General features: G+C 43.1%; 1 protein-coding gene across 11 annotated transcripts in view; it reads right to left on the bottom strand.

Annotated features, from left to right (window-relative positions):
- frmd4a (FERM domain containing 4A) overlaps nt 1-17,962 on the bottom strand; it is a 96,582-nt gene that overhangs the window by 33,295 nt on the left and 45,325 nt on the right. For 5 of the 11 annotated variants that reach the window (XM_085412041.1, XM_085412042.1, XM_085412040.1 and 2 more), the window contains exon 2: nt 317-382. In XM_085412041.1, the coding sequence (XP_085268167.1) occupies nt 317-382 (66 nt within the window). Of the gene's footprint in view, nt 1-316; nt 383-2,468; nt 2,852-14,547; nt 15,063-17,962 lie in introns of those variants that run through there. The other 6 variants (XM_085412036.1, XM_085412034.1, XM_085412035.1 and 3 more) reach the window with 6 other exon arrangements.

Below are 17,962 nucleotides of genomic sequence, written 5' to 3' on the forward strand. Positions count from 1 at the left end.
GAAGCAAAGGTTTCCATTCAGGACTCGATCGAGTGGAACTGTATGTCAGGATTCAGAGTTTAAACAGGCACTGCAAATCAGTGCTGCGAGCGCAACCTATGTGCGCTTTTATGCATGTGTATGAGAGAGATCAGGGAAAGCATCAAGAAAGCGCAGCGTCACCTACTCCTGACCAAATTTCCCTTCGTCAGCAATAATGGAAGTCACTTGGGACTGCAGACATCACTTCTCCCTAGCTGTAAGGAACTGATAGTCTGTAAAGTGAGAGGGGAGAAAGGAAAGAAAGAACTAGAGGTCAGGAGGAAGACACGCTCACCTGAACGAGGAGCTCCAGCTTCCTGTCGTCCAGCAGATGGACCTGACATCGCCGGCCCTCTGTCATCTGAGAAATAGAAAAAAATGCATGTTTCTTAATATACTTGTTTATAACAGCTCATCCAAACATACACCTGTATCCCACTATTCTACAGAACTACATTGTTACAACTCATGCAACAAAAATTTGGTACATTTCCAAATGACTCATATATTTTGCTCAAATTGAAAAACATCATTGTGCCTCTCATCAATAAGTACAGTATGTGAGCAATACCCTGCATGACAGGCTTGGAGTTTGCATGTGTGTTAGCTCGAGCCATAACAAGGTTAGCTGATCTAAATACACACAATGGGCCTTGCTCTGTTCCTCACGGACATTTTTAACATTCCTCCTTGAGCAGGAAATCCACTATCCATCAGAGGACTAGTGACCAAAGTGAGGGAAGCTGCCTGCTGACAGTGTTCACTGGAGTGTTTGTCTGTTTTGCTGATACCAGGTTTGCTGAATAGAGCTCCAAAAGAATGAATAATATCCGTCTGCCAAGGTCAGGCGTAAACAGTGAAGCAGGTGTAATGATGAAACAGTCAACTGTGGGAAAACACGTGTTAGACCAAATATTTTACACGGCAGACAAAGCCAAGCCGTCTCTGCAAACCTGCCCTAACATTTGCTACTCAAATACAAACAAATCCAGGAATAAAGAGACGGGGGAAACATCACCATTGTCCAAAACTCCTCTCAAAAAACAGATGCTATTAATCTGAACACAAGTATAACTGGTTTGTAACTCTATCAAGAGGATCATATTGGCCTCCTGAGGCTATTGTAATTTGGTAAGGGTGTCTCCTTAACAAAGTTAGCCTACTTTCTCACCATTTGTGCCAGCTTGCATCGGGGTGAGACTTTAGCAAAGAGACGATGATACCAGAAAAAGTGAGGGAAAGAAGTACCGCAGCACTCATCCCAGTGTGAACTTCCCCAAATCATTACTGGTGGGTGTGTGTGGCTTCTAGTGTCTTTGCAGGGTTCAGCTTACCCTCCCCCTCGCCACTGATCCCCTGTGGTTTGAGGGTTTAGATTGGGTGCACCTGTGCACACAGTCAAGTGACACACAAACCCTTACATTTTCCATCCTTGCCCTTTGTTTTTATCCCCCATCCTCCTGTCCTGGAGTTACATTATATCTCTGAAAACACTATGTGTTTATACTGTACACAGTGATTTAATTACTACCATAGCTGCTTAGTGGTAGGTTTAGTGGTGCAGATGCAACCAGATGTGAGCTGTACAACAACTCAGAGATGTCAAGCGCAACTAAGGTTGCTGTAAAGGCATAACATCGCATTAATCCACATATTTTTGCTCAATTACTCAGCAAAAAACTAGAGTATAATAATCAAACATTTAAAGTATCCTGTCTGCAGAACACTTCAAACTGTAATGTGGCATGCACGCTGTCACTGGGACTCAGCTTGAGGCACATGGGAATAGTGCAAGTCTTAATGTCAAGGTAACAAATCACTGCCCTGAGGAACAAAAACTAAGCAGCCCAATCTGGCACAAACAGATGGGTTTTGGCCACAAAACTGCATGAAAATAAATGTAATAAGTCTCTATTACAAGGTTGTTATCAGTAAAGAAGGCTGACAAAAGTAGAAAATGAGGAATTTTCAATATAACACAATCTAGCTGCACCATGAGCTAAATAATATACATTGTTACAAAATGTTTCTTCTTTACAATGCAACTCTTCTGAGAGAAACAGTGGCCAAAGGCACATGTGCTGCTGGCTGCATCACCTTATCCTGTTGTGTGATTCATGATGCATTCAACAAAGCAACATTTCTGACCCCATTAGTGGTCAGGTCTCAATTGGTTAACATGCATCCTCAAGCCTGACTCACCACCAAGAAACGCTGATATTTAAAGACCAGAGACATATACCACTACAGTGCTGTCTGAAGCAGCCATGTTCACAGTGTTTCATTATTTCTTCGCTGGGGCTGACAGCACAATTACACACACACACACACACACACACACACACACACACACACACACACACACACACACACACACACACAGAGAGAGTTGACAGTGATGCTTGGTCAGTATAAGCGACCGCAGTAAGGTTATCATTAGTTAGTACCTTGCAAATAAATGCTCACTGCCACTCACAGAAGCCGGCTCCAAGAAGGAGAGAAAAAACAAAAATAATAATAAAAAAATTTAATCCCAGAAAGAAATGAGTCGTGTTGCAGCCAGAAAATCCTCAAAAAACACCCGCTTTTCTGTCCGGCCTAGAGGATGAGGCACATCAGCATCCATGTTTGTGACCATTAGTTAACGTTAGTTGCGAGCTGGCCGTATAATCCCGTCTTCTCACGTCTTCGCCGTTCAAGCAAAAAAATAAATAGGCGCTAATTAACGGCGACCGTGGAGCGTTTTTCAAGCGAGGCTTCTCTCTCATCCCTCCTTGTGGAAAGCACTCAGCTCCACGGTGCTAGTCCTGGACGACCAACCCCCGCCCACCCCCTCCCCACACCTTTCCCTACCGGCACCGTGCACAAACGGCGTGTGAACGTGCGGAACGCGGGAGACCGTACCATCGGTCGGCAACCGAGGGGGACGGCCGGAAGAAGCGGCTGACTGTGCTCCAGTCTGCCTTCACTTCGCCAGCTTTGCTTCTCGCTGTCACCGGAGTTGCTTCGAAAACACGGGAATAATGGAGGCAAGATGTGGGGGCGGGGAGAGGAGGAGATGAGGGGGAATTTTCTGCAGCGGCAGCTCGCAGCCATGAGAAACTGCAGACCTCTCTCTCTTTCCTGATGTGTGAGTGTGTGTGTGTGTGTGTGTGTGTGTCTGCACCCAAACATCTGTGTCTGCAGGACGGTACTGATACATAACAACGTAAAGTCTGCCTACTTTAAGAAATCCGCTGTGCAGGGGCAGGAGGAGTTGAGACTATCTAATATGAGTGATCACCTTTAAATCAGCATGTAACAAGTGTATTGTGACAGAGCTGCACAAACCTTCAAATGCTGGTTATACCCTGCTAAAAAGCAAACAAGCAGAGGTTTCTGTCTAGACCCTTGGTTTGCGCTCCCTCTCTCTGCCTCTCCCTACAGCTTGTAGCTTCCTGTCTGCGCTTTCAAACACAAATCTTGCTCACAGGTTTGGCTTGCTTGAATGAATCCTGGCCCTTCAGTCCACTGCAGCCGTTGCACTGACTCTCTCTTTTTTTTTTGTATGACCTAAATTGGGCACTTGTGTTCACCTTGCACGGCTGGAACAGCAGCCGTTAAAACCGCAAGCTGTTAACATAACAAAATCAGTCTGGTTTGTGGATCCATAAATAGATACTAAGATGTGCAGTGGAGGGTGCTTATAAAAAGTTTGAATGATTCAGCTATTCTGCCTTTTACAACAAGAAGCAGTCCCCGTGTTATGAAAACAGTGTGAGCACCCATGCAAAGCAGGTATGCATATGTGGCACACCTTGTGTACTCGGTGTCATTCTGTTTATTTGAGTGAAATGCAGTTGTGCCATATGTGATTCATTGAAATGCTCTCTTCCCAAACATTTAGCAATATCAAGATGCAATTACATTTTATAAGCTTGGCTTGAAAAGCTTTCTTGCAACCACGGTGTATGCTGCAACCCCAAAATTCAGCTTAGTTTGCTAAATGTGGAGGGTCACATGAGAAACGAGGAGGTGTATCCTTTTCCCTTCTGCCGGATTTTTCTGTTTCTGGATATTTTTGGCCTGCTCCAGACACCGGAAACTGGCCTGTCCAACTTAAACATCTCCAGATGACTCTTTCTTTGGCATTAATACATACAGCCGTCCCCTCATTCTTTTTCTCCGGTCAAATTCACATCTCCGTTTATTGGTAGCTTCCTCAATTTGCTGTGATAAGAGTCCTGTTGTTTAACAGTGCCAGGGAGAGTGAAAGAAGGGGGACAGAGGAGACTAGAAGCAGGATCCTGAACACTTACACTGCATGAGTCTATGAATGATTCCTCCTGCATGGCATGGATGAAGCTGAACCACAAAAAAAAAAACATAAATAAAAAGGAGGGAAGAAGGGAAGCAAGGCAGGAAGGAACAATAACAGGCAACTGTGATTTACTGAGCCACCCTATCCAGTGTCCATGGCCCTTATCTTCCCATACATGCTAACCTCTCCATGACCTACAGACAGTATTGCCAAGAACTACAAAGTGAGAAACACTTGTAGGTGTAACATTTCTGGACCCTGACCGAGCCTTGTTATGGAGCCAGTTTGCTTCTATTCTGGGCTGGGGTGTGGCTGTAATAATGAGGTGCTGATTAAGTATTTTTCTGCAGAGTACCGATCCAAAGGGTAAAGATCTGAATGGCTGAGGTGGGTTTAACAGGGTAGAGTGGGGTTTTAGGGTCAGACAGGGAAACACAGCTGTTGGTCTGTGTTGGGAAAGGTAAGCTATGTTGGTGGAACCCAATATAAACACCGCTGAACGGTTAATTGAAGCAAAATGGAGAATCTCCTCAACCCTAACTGTGGGATGATGTGGTAGGCAATTAAGACTGACACACACACACACACATACACACACACACACACTCTGTCTTGCTCCGTCTACCGTTGTCTGCTTCTCCCACATATTTATAGAGACAAAATAAACAGACACTCTTAAACACGTCACTTTGAGAGCAAGCGTGCTGTGACACAAGCACTCCGATGATGATTTATGATGCTGAGATCATTACATCTCAGCAGGCTTTACGACTTGTCTGCAGTTTGAACGCAACAGCATCTACGTATGGTGTAGATTAGATTACAATGCAGAAGAAAAATAAAACATTGGGAATACAGTTTCAGTTCAGTCCAGTAGGTTATTAAAGACCTGATGGAAAAATAATAGCAGGGCCAAATCCTGTCTTCCCCCTCAAACTAGTGTTTCACAGAGTGGCAGAGTGAGATGGAGCAGGGAGGGTCAAGGAAAGGCAGCCAGGAATGTCTGGAGAAAAGACTGACCGTCGAGATCTGTTTTGTTTGTACAAGTGTGTATATGGGAGCGTGCGTGCGTGTTATTGTGTGTGTCTGTGAGCTCCACCCTCACTGCCCGTGAGTGACTTTGGGACTGAAATGTGGTTCCAGTTAGGGCGTTTTTTAAAATCAGAAACATACTGGCACTTCAAACAAACTGGGGATATTTTTGAAGCCAACGCAGCTTTGTTCTTATTTTACTACAAAGCTCCATTCCCAGACTTCCACTAAAAAAAACAAGAAAAACAAAAAAAACCCATCCCCCCTCATTTTAATATAGAATCACAACTCTGACTAAAACTGACAGACGGAGACGCTTATGAATTTCAAAACCCACACGGGCACTTTTAGCGGGAACAGTAAAGACATTGGGAATAATGCTGTATAAAAGATTTTTGCAAGATCCAAACTTTTGTTGTGTTGAAGTCACACCAATCCACCTCTGCCTTCACATCTTAAGTTCAACCTCGCTGCCATTTGCACCCTTAGGAACCTCGATTCCAAACGAACTGAAAAGATAAGACTTTTGCCTTTTCTTGCTTCATGGTGAAAACTGCCAGAAAGCATTTCTGCTACACACACACGCACGCACTCAAGAAAAATGTACATTCATCGACAGATCAAAGTGTCATCAAAGGGTCTCTAAAAAATATGCACAATGTGAGCCAGTGGTTTGTGCTTCTTAAAAAGATTGTGTGGATAAGAGAAACAAAAATAACACATGAAGACACAGCAATAGTTTTTTTTGTGCTGGTAGAGTTAATCTGAACATGCCTTGCAGTCATAACATTAAACTTCACCTTGTTCCGCTTGATTCCTCATGAAATTTTTCTTTTTATTCTTTGCAGATTACACACTGAAAGGTCACATTGCCTAATCCCAAAATAATGAAGTCCTTTCTTAGCCCCCACCCCCTCCCTCCCCAATCCTTGCACACCTATGTTGTTCCTGTAACAGTCAGTTGTGTGGACTTATCTCTTTATGCTTAATTAGCTCCTCCTCCTCTTTGTTTCAAGCCCGTATCATCCTTCTGTTTGTCTCAGTTCTTCCATTTCCTTTTTTTGGGTTTTGTAAATCCTTTATATACATTTGTTTCAACTGCACTTTGTGGTTGAACAAAATTTTGGCCTCACAGACGTACACGTGTGCATGGGCGGCTCACTCACAGAACCAGCAGTTATATTTAAAACTCTAAAACAACACCACAGTCTCCTATGATTACATCCAAGCAAACAAGCACAATGCGGTGATACAGCGCCACAGTGCGTCAAGTATAGGAGGGAATGGCCGCAGGCTGCTTTGATTATTCAGTTCGAATTTTTTTTTTTATGAAAATGAGATGTACAGAAAGTGCCAAAAGGGCTTAATCCACTTTCTAAAGGTGGCTCCCCCAGTTCATGAGTCTTTTCATGTCTTCTCTTTTAGATGACTTTTCCCTGTCAGGTTTATTGGAATGGACCGTACAGTCTATCTGTCTGTCTATAGATGTACTGAGAGTGCCAGCAACCTGAAAGAAGAGTACAGAAGTTCAGGACAAATAGGTACGAGTGATGTCATGTCTTCTCAATGAAACACAGTCTCAGTGATTGCGGGGGATGATCTGAGAGGATGTGGACTGTCAGTGTTCACAGGGGAAGGATCTTTTACCCCTACACCTCCTCTCTTCATCTATAATTTAGACAATGAGAAATCACTATAGACCCAAGCGACCCTGTGTTCACTGATACTGCTGGCACTGCACTCAGAAGGACAGTGTGACGTAGAGAGGAGTGTGCGGTTCTGCACAGTATCCTTTGTATACAGTGTGTGTGTGTTTGCATCTGTGTGTACAACCCACTGAATTTTGCTGATCAATGAGCCTTCCTTGTAGAGCTCTTTTTATCTTTGCTTTCTTTGGCTTTTGTTTGGTGTCCCATAAGCAAAAACCAAAAAAAAAGGAAAACCCCGCATGTTTGTGTGTGCCCTCGTGGCGTAAACTCAAGGGCACTGAGTGCTGCAGAGCAGTTGAACCCATGTGGCCTCTATTCCCTGCCCTGTGACAAGATGGAATACCAAACACACTAATCATTTAGCAAGCTGAATATTAAACAGTGCTGTCTGCAAGTTCTATTTGTGTGTGTGTGTGTGTGTGCGTGTGTTTGTGTCCTAATGTATTCTACTAGCCTATTAAACATGTACCCTGAGACCAGAAACAGCAGGGGAGATTTTGGGGCAAAAGGTGCCTAAATCCTCTCTGTGCCTTGCTGATTTTGCCTGGTGTGTGTGTGTGTGTGTGTGTGTGTGTGTGTGTGTGTGTGTGTGTGTGTGTGTGTGTGTGTGTCCTCCAGGTCCAAAGACCCTCTAGGCTAATTAGGGAAACAGCCAAAGAACAACACCATTCAAAGCACTGGCTTTACAGGAGCTTGGTGAGCTTCCATCCTCATGATACTTCAGAGATTTTCAAACCACCCACTTCTTTAGCTGAGCGCATGGAAACATCCTGCAGTGTCAAGTGCACACACGCACACATACTCTCGCGTGCACATAAATGTTTGACCGGCCTCACTGCTCCGTGCTTGCCAAAGTAAGATGCAAACAAAAGTTGCCATGGCAACGTTCTAGGAGATCTACTCTTGTCTGTCACTCAGTCCTGTGCCAGAAATGTAGGGCACTTAAAGGAGGAGGCAATGTCACACAATGGTCAGACATTGTAACAAAAATAGGTATGACTGTGGTGTACAAGTGTACAGCAAAAAGGCACGCAATAAAGGCTTCAAGTGATTCAGCGCAACTGATGACAGTGTCATGATGCCTGATGAAAAAGACAAGTGAACCCTTTGCTCTACCAAGCCACTATGTACTCATAATTTCACACATCTGCACCTTCACTATTCCAGCTCGCGTTCACAGGGAATTGGCAAGGGAAAAGGCTGAAAAGGGTTAAGGAAGACAGATTGGAGAAAAAAGGAGAATACATGAGAGATGAGCCAGGCAGAGAAATCGACACAACATATAGAAGAAGCTGAAAGCTATGAAGTTATGGGCTGAACAGGGTGCAGCCTAGGACATTTCTTCATCTTGCTTCAGGATCTATTTTGAGGTATTATAATGAAAAAAAGGGGAATGAAAAAGAGTTATCGGCCCCTCCACAAGTCCCGTCCTGCAGCCTGTGTAGTCAGTTTGAACTGTGCTCTATAGCTGGGATTTATCAATCCATAACTTTGGTTCATTGTGACTAAGCTCCATTATGACACACTTGATTCCTCTGAGGCAGGGTAGTGAAAAATGACCCAGCTCATCTGCAGGGAGAGCCCTTAGGCATTTGTGTGTGGTCTGTGCACAGGTGTGTGTAGTGTATAAATATATAAATATATATGGATGTGGGTGCAATTCCTGTCGTCCAAAGGGAATCCCGTCACAGTAAAGATATTGAAGGTTATCCATTTGTCCACTTTGCCTCAAGGAAATTGGCAGTCTGAAGGTTTGGAAAGCCTTTTCTTTCTTTTGAAAGCACCTGATTAAAAAAAACGGCTGTGGTATAGAACCTCAACAAAGCTTACCATTCCTAAAATCTAAGCTGTGGATGTATATGCATTCACTCTCATTCAGGGGCACAATTAGCTACTTTGGACTGGAGGAACCATTTCGTGCCTTACATATTTTCAAGGTAGTCTCTACTTTTTGTTTGTCGGCATTAGAGGAACTAGGAACCATCAAAGTTCTTGGAAACATTTTTTGAGGTCTTTCGTTAGCTCCTCCTTCAGCATAGACATAGTGCTTACTGTACACATGTAGTTGTACATGTGTTGATTTGTGTGGTGCTTACAACTGCATATATAATAACTGCTAGAATTCCTACTCAGCTGCTTGAGACATTCAGACACAGTGAAGTTATTTAGAGAGAAAATGAAGAAGATTAACTAACATTAATAATAAGATGATAAAAAAACCACAACAATCATGGCTTAATGAAAGCTACCCTTGTCCACAGACTGGTAACATGCTGCACAAATGATTCATTAGTCGAATTCTAATTTCATCAAAGGCTCCAGGAGCCTCTGCCTCTTGTTAGTGAATCATTGTATACTTAACAATGCAAAAAGAAAATAATCACTTGTAATATTACATTATATAACTTAAAATAGCACATTTGGGTGCTTTCAGCTACATGTCTTTTTTTCCCCAAGTCTATTATTATCACAAAAGATCCAATCATGGCACCTTCCGGCTTGTTGTGAATGTGGTCTAGTTGTTGCTATGCCAACCATGTAGCAACAATACTTCATGTAAGTGTTCCTGCTAACTGCAAATGCAAACAGGCAAAAACCTCAGAAATGCATAGCGGTCTTGGTGGACCACCCCAGCAGATAGTTACTGTTTGGGGCGATACACTAACTTGTCAGATCTGAATGTTTTGGCTAAGGCAAATGTTGATATTTCTCTCATCTCTCCAGTTTAATGCGCATGCAAAACTCTAAACCTCTTTTCAGTAAACACATGTGGACTCACTGTTAGAGGGTATAATATCCGTACAAACAGAGGATCTGAGAGTCCCTGAGAGGGATTTCCCCAGATATTTACCAGATTCTCGTAGTAATCCTCTGGGATTACCATTCTATACCGTGGCCCTAACCTTTGAACTTAAAACATTATAAGCTCTTACATCCCCAACACTAATGTCGCATTTAAACCAATCTCTTCATTCGCTGGAAGAGGACCACCTCCAAAAACCTTATATCATGTCCGTTCTGGCCACGATTCAGACACACTGAGAGGATTTAAAGGGATACTCGCCAGCTTTATCGAGCAGGCCTCTCAGCCTTGGCCCAATAAAACACTGACTAGATACTGCAAACATGTTCAACATCCAAATAGTCTCCAACATGGTAACTGATGCCTGGCAAAGTTATTTAAAATCAGACAGTCTTTTTCACGCACCAACGATGGATGGTTTTCCTTTAAAAAAAGTATGACTACCATCCTGTTCATATCCAATATCGTGCCTTAAACCAGAGAAATCAGATTAGCCCTTCTAATACTGTACAGCATGTGTGAAGATGTCAGTGTGCGCCCATGCATGTGCCTGTAATTAATTAAAAGTGAGAGGCCATCCTGTGAAGGACTCTGATATATTTTTACATCACCGGAGAAATTATAGTCTGGCACGGTTGATAGCTGCTAAATGATAATATTGCACATGGAGAATTAAATTGGAGAAGGGTGTTGTGCTTTAAATATTTAACATGTAACAGGGTTGCAGATCATAAGAAGCCTCATCAAACAACTTTAAAGCAACAAAATGTGGACAACGATTCAGTCTTTGATCGTGAATTATGATTTACAGAGTGAAATTATAACTTAGAGTTCAACTCCTGATGAATCAGTTCAGAAGAATTTTCCTTGCTTCAAACATGATCAAACAACGACAAGCTTCGCTCTCCTCCGCTTTTTCCTCTTCCTCTTTCACACATCCATTTACACTCACACACTGGGTATTTGATAAACCTGGGAATGGAGCAGTGGAAATGTTTTCCAGACGATCTATGCAAATAAGTCCTAATCCCCAGGGATACACTGTAAACGGCTTGAACCACCAACACAATCTACAGAGGGGTATTTGTGTGTGCATGTGTGTGCGTCAATGTAGGGATATCAAACACAAACACACCTCCAGCTAGTTGCCAACAAATTAGAAAATTACAAGTAAATAAACAAAGTACTGGAAAACTTTGGTACAATGTCGATTCTGGCCTTCCCATCCACGAACCCTTTCTGCCGGTTGTGGGAAAAGATTTTCTCACATACAGATCCTGACTTTGGCAATGAGAACAAAGACTGCTGCCAGACAGCCCTAGCGATCAGAATTCTTCAGCAGGAAGTCACAAGTTTAACCTCATCCTCTATCCAATAATTACTTGGCTGGAAAATGGGATAACGTTGGGAATAAGCAAGGACACAGGGATTTCGGATTCTGGACATTTGCCTGCCTGTCATAAGGTTATTTACCGACATCTGTTTCAGTAGAACACTTTACAAATTGACGATAAATTGAACATGAGCGTAAGAGAGACTTCACAAAGTAGGCTGATTACAATTGTGACCTAATTCAGGGGAGCTGCTGGCAATCACAGTGGATTCTTCCCAACACTGTACTTTGACTGAGAGCCAAAAGTCCACAAACAAAAGCAGTAACTGGACAGATACAAATGAACCAAGTCTAAGACAGAAGAAGGATTGTGTATCCTATATCTTAGGGTGCCGTTGCTGCGTCTCTGGTTCGTATCATAAAGTACTGGGACCACTCAGTGGGAAAGGAATACATCCAATACATTTTCTCACAGGAAACGGCACCAGATGAGTTTGGTGGGAGTAAACTGGCTTGGATTTCAGTGTAAAATATGAGGAGAGCCTTCGAGCTAATGCACCATAAGAGTTACAACGAATATACCTTATGCGTGCAATCTTAAATATGCATAAAATGTTTCAGTGGTATTGTGTTGCTAGGAAACAGCTTGGATCAAAGTTTATTTGTCATGTAGGAGAACCAGTTTCCTGTCAGCATTGTTATTAGCAAGAGCTGTAACAGGAAGCAAACTGAGTCTATCTAGGATGTTTATCTTGTCAAGTCTAAAAAGCTCCACGGGGATGCCGAACACGCTTGCTAAACAAGTCACTTCAGGTTGTTATGAATAAAATGATGGCTTGGAGTAATTTTTGTGAGTTGTATTACACTGACTACAGGTTGATTAAAAGAAAAAAACAAAACAAGAAACAAAACAACAAATCTTGCAGCTCAGGGGAAGTCTGACCACCTGCGTTTGCTATAGTCTTTACTGTTGCGTCTTCCCTGCGCAGGATATCCTGCCTTCGGGATGGGGTGGGATGATAAGAAGGGGGTTGGTAGGATATAAATGAAAAAAAGAAAAGGCACGATGTGAACAGCTGAAATTGATGCAAATTGGAAGCAGCACGAGAAATGACAAACAAATACCCTGAGACACTGTGTAACGCAGCACAGCCGAGCGCTGCCCTGTTGGTACTAACCCTGTTTAAGGGGTCGCATCACCAGAGGAAAAAGTGTGACTGGAGGCTGTTGAGTCAATATTACTCAGCCTGATGTATGGAAGTGTGAACACACAGCTCACAAGAGAAATAAGTGTATGTCTGTGTGAGCAAACAACATTTCATAAATGCCGTCTGCTGGTTAATGCAGCGCTACGGCTCCATCGAACGGGGCGATGATCCGCACAACACGCAGAGCGACGTTGGTGCGAAATCATCACCTTGACGCACAGTATTCCCAAATGGATTGAGCATACTGGACTGCTGGTGATGCAAGCCTTCACTGGTCACAGTTGAAATGACTGCAGGGAGAAAGAGCTGAAAGGAAAAGCAGTCGAATTTTAAGTAGGAACAAATTTTTAAAAAGAAAGTTTGAGAGTAAAACAAGGCACGGCATGGTCCTGGGACAGGTTAGAGCCACGACTGGAAATGTTTTCCAGTTCAAGAGAAGAAAAAAAAGATGGAAAAGAAGTGTAGAAAGTGAAAACAGGTTGGTAGAAGTTAAGGCCTTGTCTGTGTCTATCATTCCGGCTCTCTTTCTTTCTTTTCCCCTCTCTCTCCTATTGTGTGTGTGCCAGTTGTGTGAGGCTGGGTATCTCATTAACAGTAATAGAGGAAGCCAGGCAGGGCGGCAGTGAGCCAGGGATATCCCCATCCCACAGTCTGACACACTGACCCCTCCTTCTCTGCTATTGAAACTCCCACCGCTATTAACTGCTCCACCTTGGACTGTACCACTTTTCCAGGCCAGGGGAAATATTGTTGAAAGGACTTCTCCAGAGGATGTTTAGGGAGCATTAAAAGAGCCCCTCCTGAAAGGTGCCTTAGTGTGGACCAGGATGGGGTTGTTAAGGATGGGTTAGACTTAGGGAGGCCTTGTTTCAGCTTCCTCTGATTGTGTTACCCTCCCTTAGGATGCTTAAACCGAGAAGCTACATAAAACCGCATTTGAAGACAAAAGTTAGAATAACAATCCAGATTATTCTCCTCTTGAGAATAAAAAGGGAATCGGAGAAAAAAGGCAGGAAAACGCGCATGCTGTGTATGTTTATCTTCGTGTGCATGTATGCGCTGATTAATTTTTGCTATGCAGTGTGCTTCTTATCATTTAGCTACAGGCCTGGTGAGTCTGTTGGGTTTGTCCTGGTGGTACCAGCTGCATACAGGCCAGGTGAGATGCTTGGGGAATACTAATGGGTCCATGAAAGCCCTGTGCATCAATTCAGACATGGTGACGTGAATACTGATCAAGCTTTTTGCTGAATCACAGCTAGACAGGCACAAGGCACAAAAGAAGCTGCTGCTTTTACACAAATAAAATAATGCAGACTAGAGAAAGGGCTTGCATTATTAAAGCAAATTGACACATTTAGAGAACACAAAGTTAGCAGGGAGTGAAATGTGAGGCAAAGGAGACAGAGAGACCAAACAGCTTACAAAATAGCCTCTATGTGTGTGTTTTTGTGTGCAAGCATCCCCCTTTTAGATGCCCATAGAAACACTTACCAGCTTAACAGCTTAGTTACCACCTCTTTAATACTGACCTTGGCAACGTAACTTCCTGTTGTGTATGCCGAGCACAACAAAAACAAAAGAACACTATACACAGGAACGGCTAAGTGAAAAAAAGTTCTATTCAGTACATAAACCTAGCAGGAACATAGCCATGACATCCAACCCAGTTCTGTCCTTCAAGCTTAATGAAACAAATCAGTCAAGTTTAACCCTGCCCTGTCTCTGGCTCCAGCCTTTGTCAGGACATACCTGGCCCTAGAGTACATCATCTGTTCCCTACTTGTCTTTCTTCTTCTGCCTCAAGCCCTTAACGCACAAGTGCAGAATCCTTCATTAATAACAGCTCCTTATTACACGGGAGGGCAGCATGTAAACGCAAGTATGTCTTAACAGGTGCACAATTATTTGGGATAAAATGTAGTGCAAAATGCTTACTGAGATGATTGTGCATAGAAATCTATCTGATATATATTTTTCTTTCTTTCTTTCTTTCTTTCTTTCTTTCTTTCTTTCTTTCTTTCTTTCTTTCTTTCTTTCTTTCTTTCTTTCTTTCTTTCTTTCTTTTTCTTTCTTTCTTTCTTTTTCTTTCTTTCTTTTTTAAATGTTTACGTTTTATGTGTATTGGAGGTGAATCCTACCTGATAAAGCGGCCTTGAAACACACCTGTGTGTGTGCAATAGATGCAGAGGCCCAGGAAGGTTCCTGGCATGCACGCGAATCCGCCGGATGGCTGTGGAGGTGAGAGTCCATAGCAAGCCCTGTCGAGTACAGACCACCTCATCTAAACCCAACAAGACAGCCTCCATCCCTAACTAACTACTTTGCCACCAGACGAATACACAGCAATATGAGTTTATATCAAAGGGACATCCACAGGTAGTGGCAATGAGATGGTATGATTAGCCTTTATTGTCCTCTTGATGCCACTTAGATCCAGTAGATAATACATGAGTCATTTGTAGAGGTAAGCCTGAGAGAGACAGGTTAACCCCAGTGTCTGTCTCCTCTCTTGTCCCTCTAGGGCCACTTGCTTCTCTGGGATTCACTGGAGTGATGCCTCCTCAAGGTCAAACCCTGCTAGTCCTTCTGCCCCAGTCCCACACAGCTAGTGTTCCCTGCTGACTCCTTCTCTCCTGGTCCTCCTCTCTTCCTGTCCCTTTTCTTCCCACTGAAGCAAAGCACCCTCTGTCCGTTGCTCTCAGCGTCACAAACACAAACATTCCCACTTAGGAAATGCAGCCGGTCTCTTAGTCTACCCGACTGGAGGTTGTTTTTAAAGCGATATGCACTCGAATACTGCAGCACACACTGAGGGAAACCAGTCCTCTCACTTTCTCTCTCACTGTCTCGGTTTTCAAGGAAAGAGGTATGTTTCTGTGGTAAGTCCATTCCTTTCAAACACCTGTTCAGACTGAACACTAAGTGTATGTTTTTGAAGGAAAAGAAGACTGGCACACATTATATACAAGCATAACTGCAAGCACGATACAGTAGAATGAATCACAGTAACACTGACATCTGGTCACTTGGATTTTTGCCAGAATGTTTTTAAAAAAGGACATATTTTTCCCCCAAGCCAGTTTTCCCAGGCTGGAGTATCCTGGTCTGACCTATCTAAGCTTTGAAAAAAGAAAAATGATGCCTGCTCCAACCGTCTGCTAGTCTTCGCCAACTCATTATCTTGTGAAAAAAAAAAGACTGAATATAATTCATTACGTCAAACTAAGTTGTTTATTTGAGTCAGAAATCCACAATGAATCTTACACTTGCTTGCATACATCCATTTGCAAAAATGGCCACATGGAGGCAATACAAACCCCATATATAATCTCTGCCAAGCAAGCAGCGCCTGTATGTAAATCCTTGCCAGTCTGTTATAAATTCTGGCTTAACAGCACTACTAAAACACTACAGCTTGTATGAGAAATGCTCACTATGTTACGTCTGATAGAAATGTTAAAGTAACTCTAAAATCAAACACACACATTTTTTTTGCCTCCTGCAGATCACGACTGGTTACAGAGAATTTTATTTATGGCAGTTGTGCTATTTAAAAATAACGTCTGCTGGTTTTGTACAGCCAAATGCTTTCATTTTTCCTACTTTCGTCACAGTCTGTCCTCAGAGACTTGATCGATATAAAAATTCAATAACTCTGTACAGTACAGTAATTCTTTGCCTTTTCTACCAAACCACCAATCTGACTGTGTGTATGTGGTGGTGGGGGGGGGGGGGGGGGGGGGGGGGGGGGGATTAAATGGCCTTTCGTAGCCCGCTCTGATTCATTGCGAGGCTTATTGATGCGAGGGTCATTTCTGTACTGCTGAGATAGTGTGCTTGTGTGTGAGACTTTGTGTGCATACAAATTATTGTATGACTTAAAGGAACCACAAACATATGAGTGGGAGGCTGTTGTGGTGTACATCGGGTTCAGAACATAACATAAGTAAACTTCTAAGAATCAGCTTACATTTACACCAACCATAAGCTCCAGAATACCTCTGCTTCCACAGCAATCATTTCCCATACTTCTATCTCAGGGTTTGACGTTGTCCTCTCAGTGGTGTCTTGAGAAACTCATGAGGAATGTGTGGTATTTGTGCAGTGTGAATTTTCCAAACTGACTGGAGACGCTCATCTCACAGTGACCGTAACTTACAAGGGGGTGTAAATATTTGTTTCGGCGAGGAGAGAAGAGGGAGGCTGGGTATGAGTGTGCGCTGTTCCCATGATTCCATGTGTTTGCTGTGTCCTGCTGAATCCTGGGAAAGGTCAGACAGCCACTGTGATGTAAACAGACACGGCCAACAGTGTCAGCTGGGCGGCTATCCACGAAGTAAGAAGACGGAGCGGAAAAGAGACTTTTTTTACATTCAGAACCGTGATGGACAAATTGAATTGACAGTTAACTAGTGAGAAAATCTACATAAGACACGGGGAAATCATCTGTCTGCTCCTCATGTATACATGTCTGGCCTCTTTACTTTCTCCTGTTTCTCCATCTCTTTTGGCCTCTTTCATCTCTCGTCTCTCATATCTCTCAGTCTTCCTTCTGCTCTCTGATTTTCCACTCAGGCGTGTTACACTAGAGTGGAGGCAAGGCAGAAAGAGCGAGTGAAAGAGAGAGGAGTGGAGGGAAATGGGTCACCAAAACTATAAATTCACAAGCAGATTCTCAGCTGAGGCTCTCTGGCACACAAATACCTTAAACGAGCTGTGCGCCGGAGAGCAAAAAGTGCACCTGACACTGACACGTTGAAACACTTTATGCAACACTGAACCCGACACGTGACTTGCATGGGTCTAGATTGCTTTGGATTTTTCTTTTTTTTTTTTCCAACATACAAAGACACACAGATCGATGTCATTGCAACAGAGCTCGTAAGTGACACATCCATATAGACCCAACCAGGAATTCAATTCTGATCAGTCTTGCTTAATGTGATCACATTAGAGGTGCAAGCAGAAAAATCAATAACATAAAGTAATCTGGCCCGAGAGACGGATGAATGCAATGAGCTTCTATATGTCTGCGTCTGTGAGAGTGAAAGAGTGCATGCTGTGAGCTTTAGTTTCACTAGTCCTGTGGGTGTTTGGAATAAATTAAATAAAAATATTGTTTACTGAGCATTTGTGCAATGAAAAACACCCAGTGATGACATGACATAAGCCTTTGAAGTATTGGGACTTTTATACTCTCTTAAGTATAGAAGTTGACCTAGTTCATGTGTTATATGCTCTAAATACTGTACACACATGCATTAAAGGGTGTTCACGCACATGCACGCACATATACACTCTCGCTCTTTCTACCTATCTCTCTCAAGCTAATCATTGTCTCCACTTTGCCTGGCAGATAAATATTAATGAGGATTACTATGTTACTGCAGCACACCCACGGGAAACCAAGAGCCTGCCACTCTCTCCTGCTTTCTAACCCTTTCCTGCTCCATCTCTCTTTGCTACTCCCACACGCCCACACACACACACACACACACACACACACACACACACACACACACACACACACACACACACACACACACACACACA

The sequence above is a fragment of the Rhamphochromis longiceps genome, linkage group LG7 (assembly GCF_057381845.1).
Source record: "Rhamphochromis longiceps isolate RC_006_pf linkage group LG7, R_longiceps_female_GT1.1, whole genome shotgun sequence".
Classification (NCBI taxonomy): Eukaryota; Metazoa; Chordata; class Actinopteri; order Cichliformes; family Cichlidae; genus Rhamphochromis; species Rhamphochromis longiceps.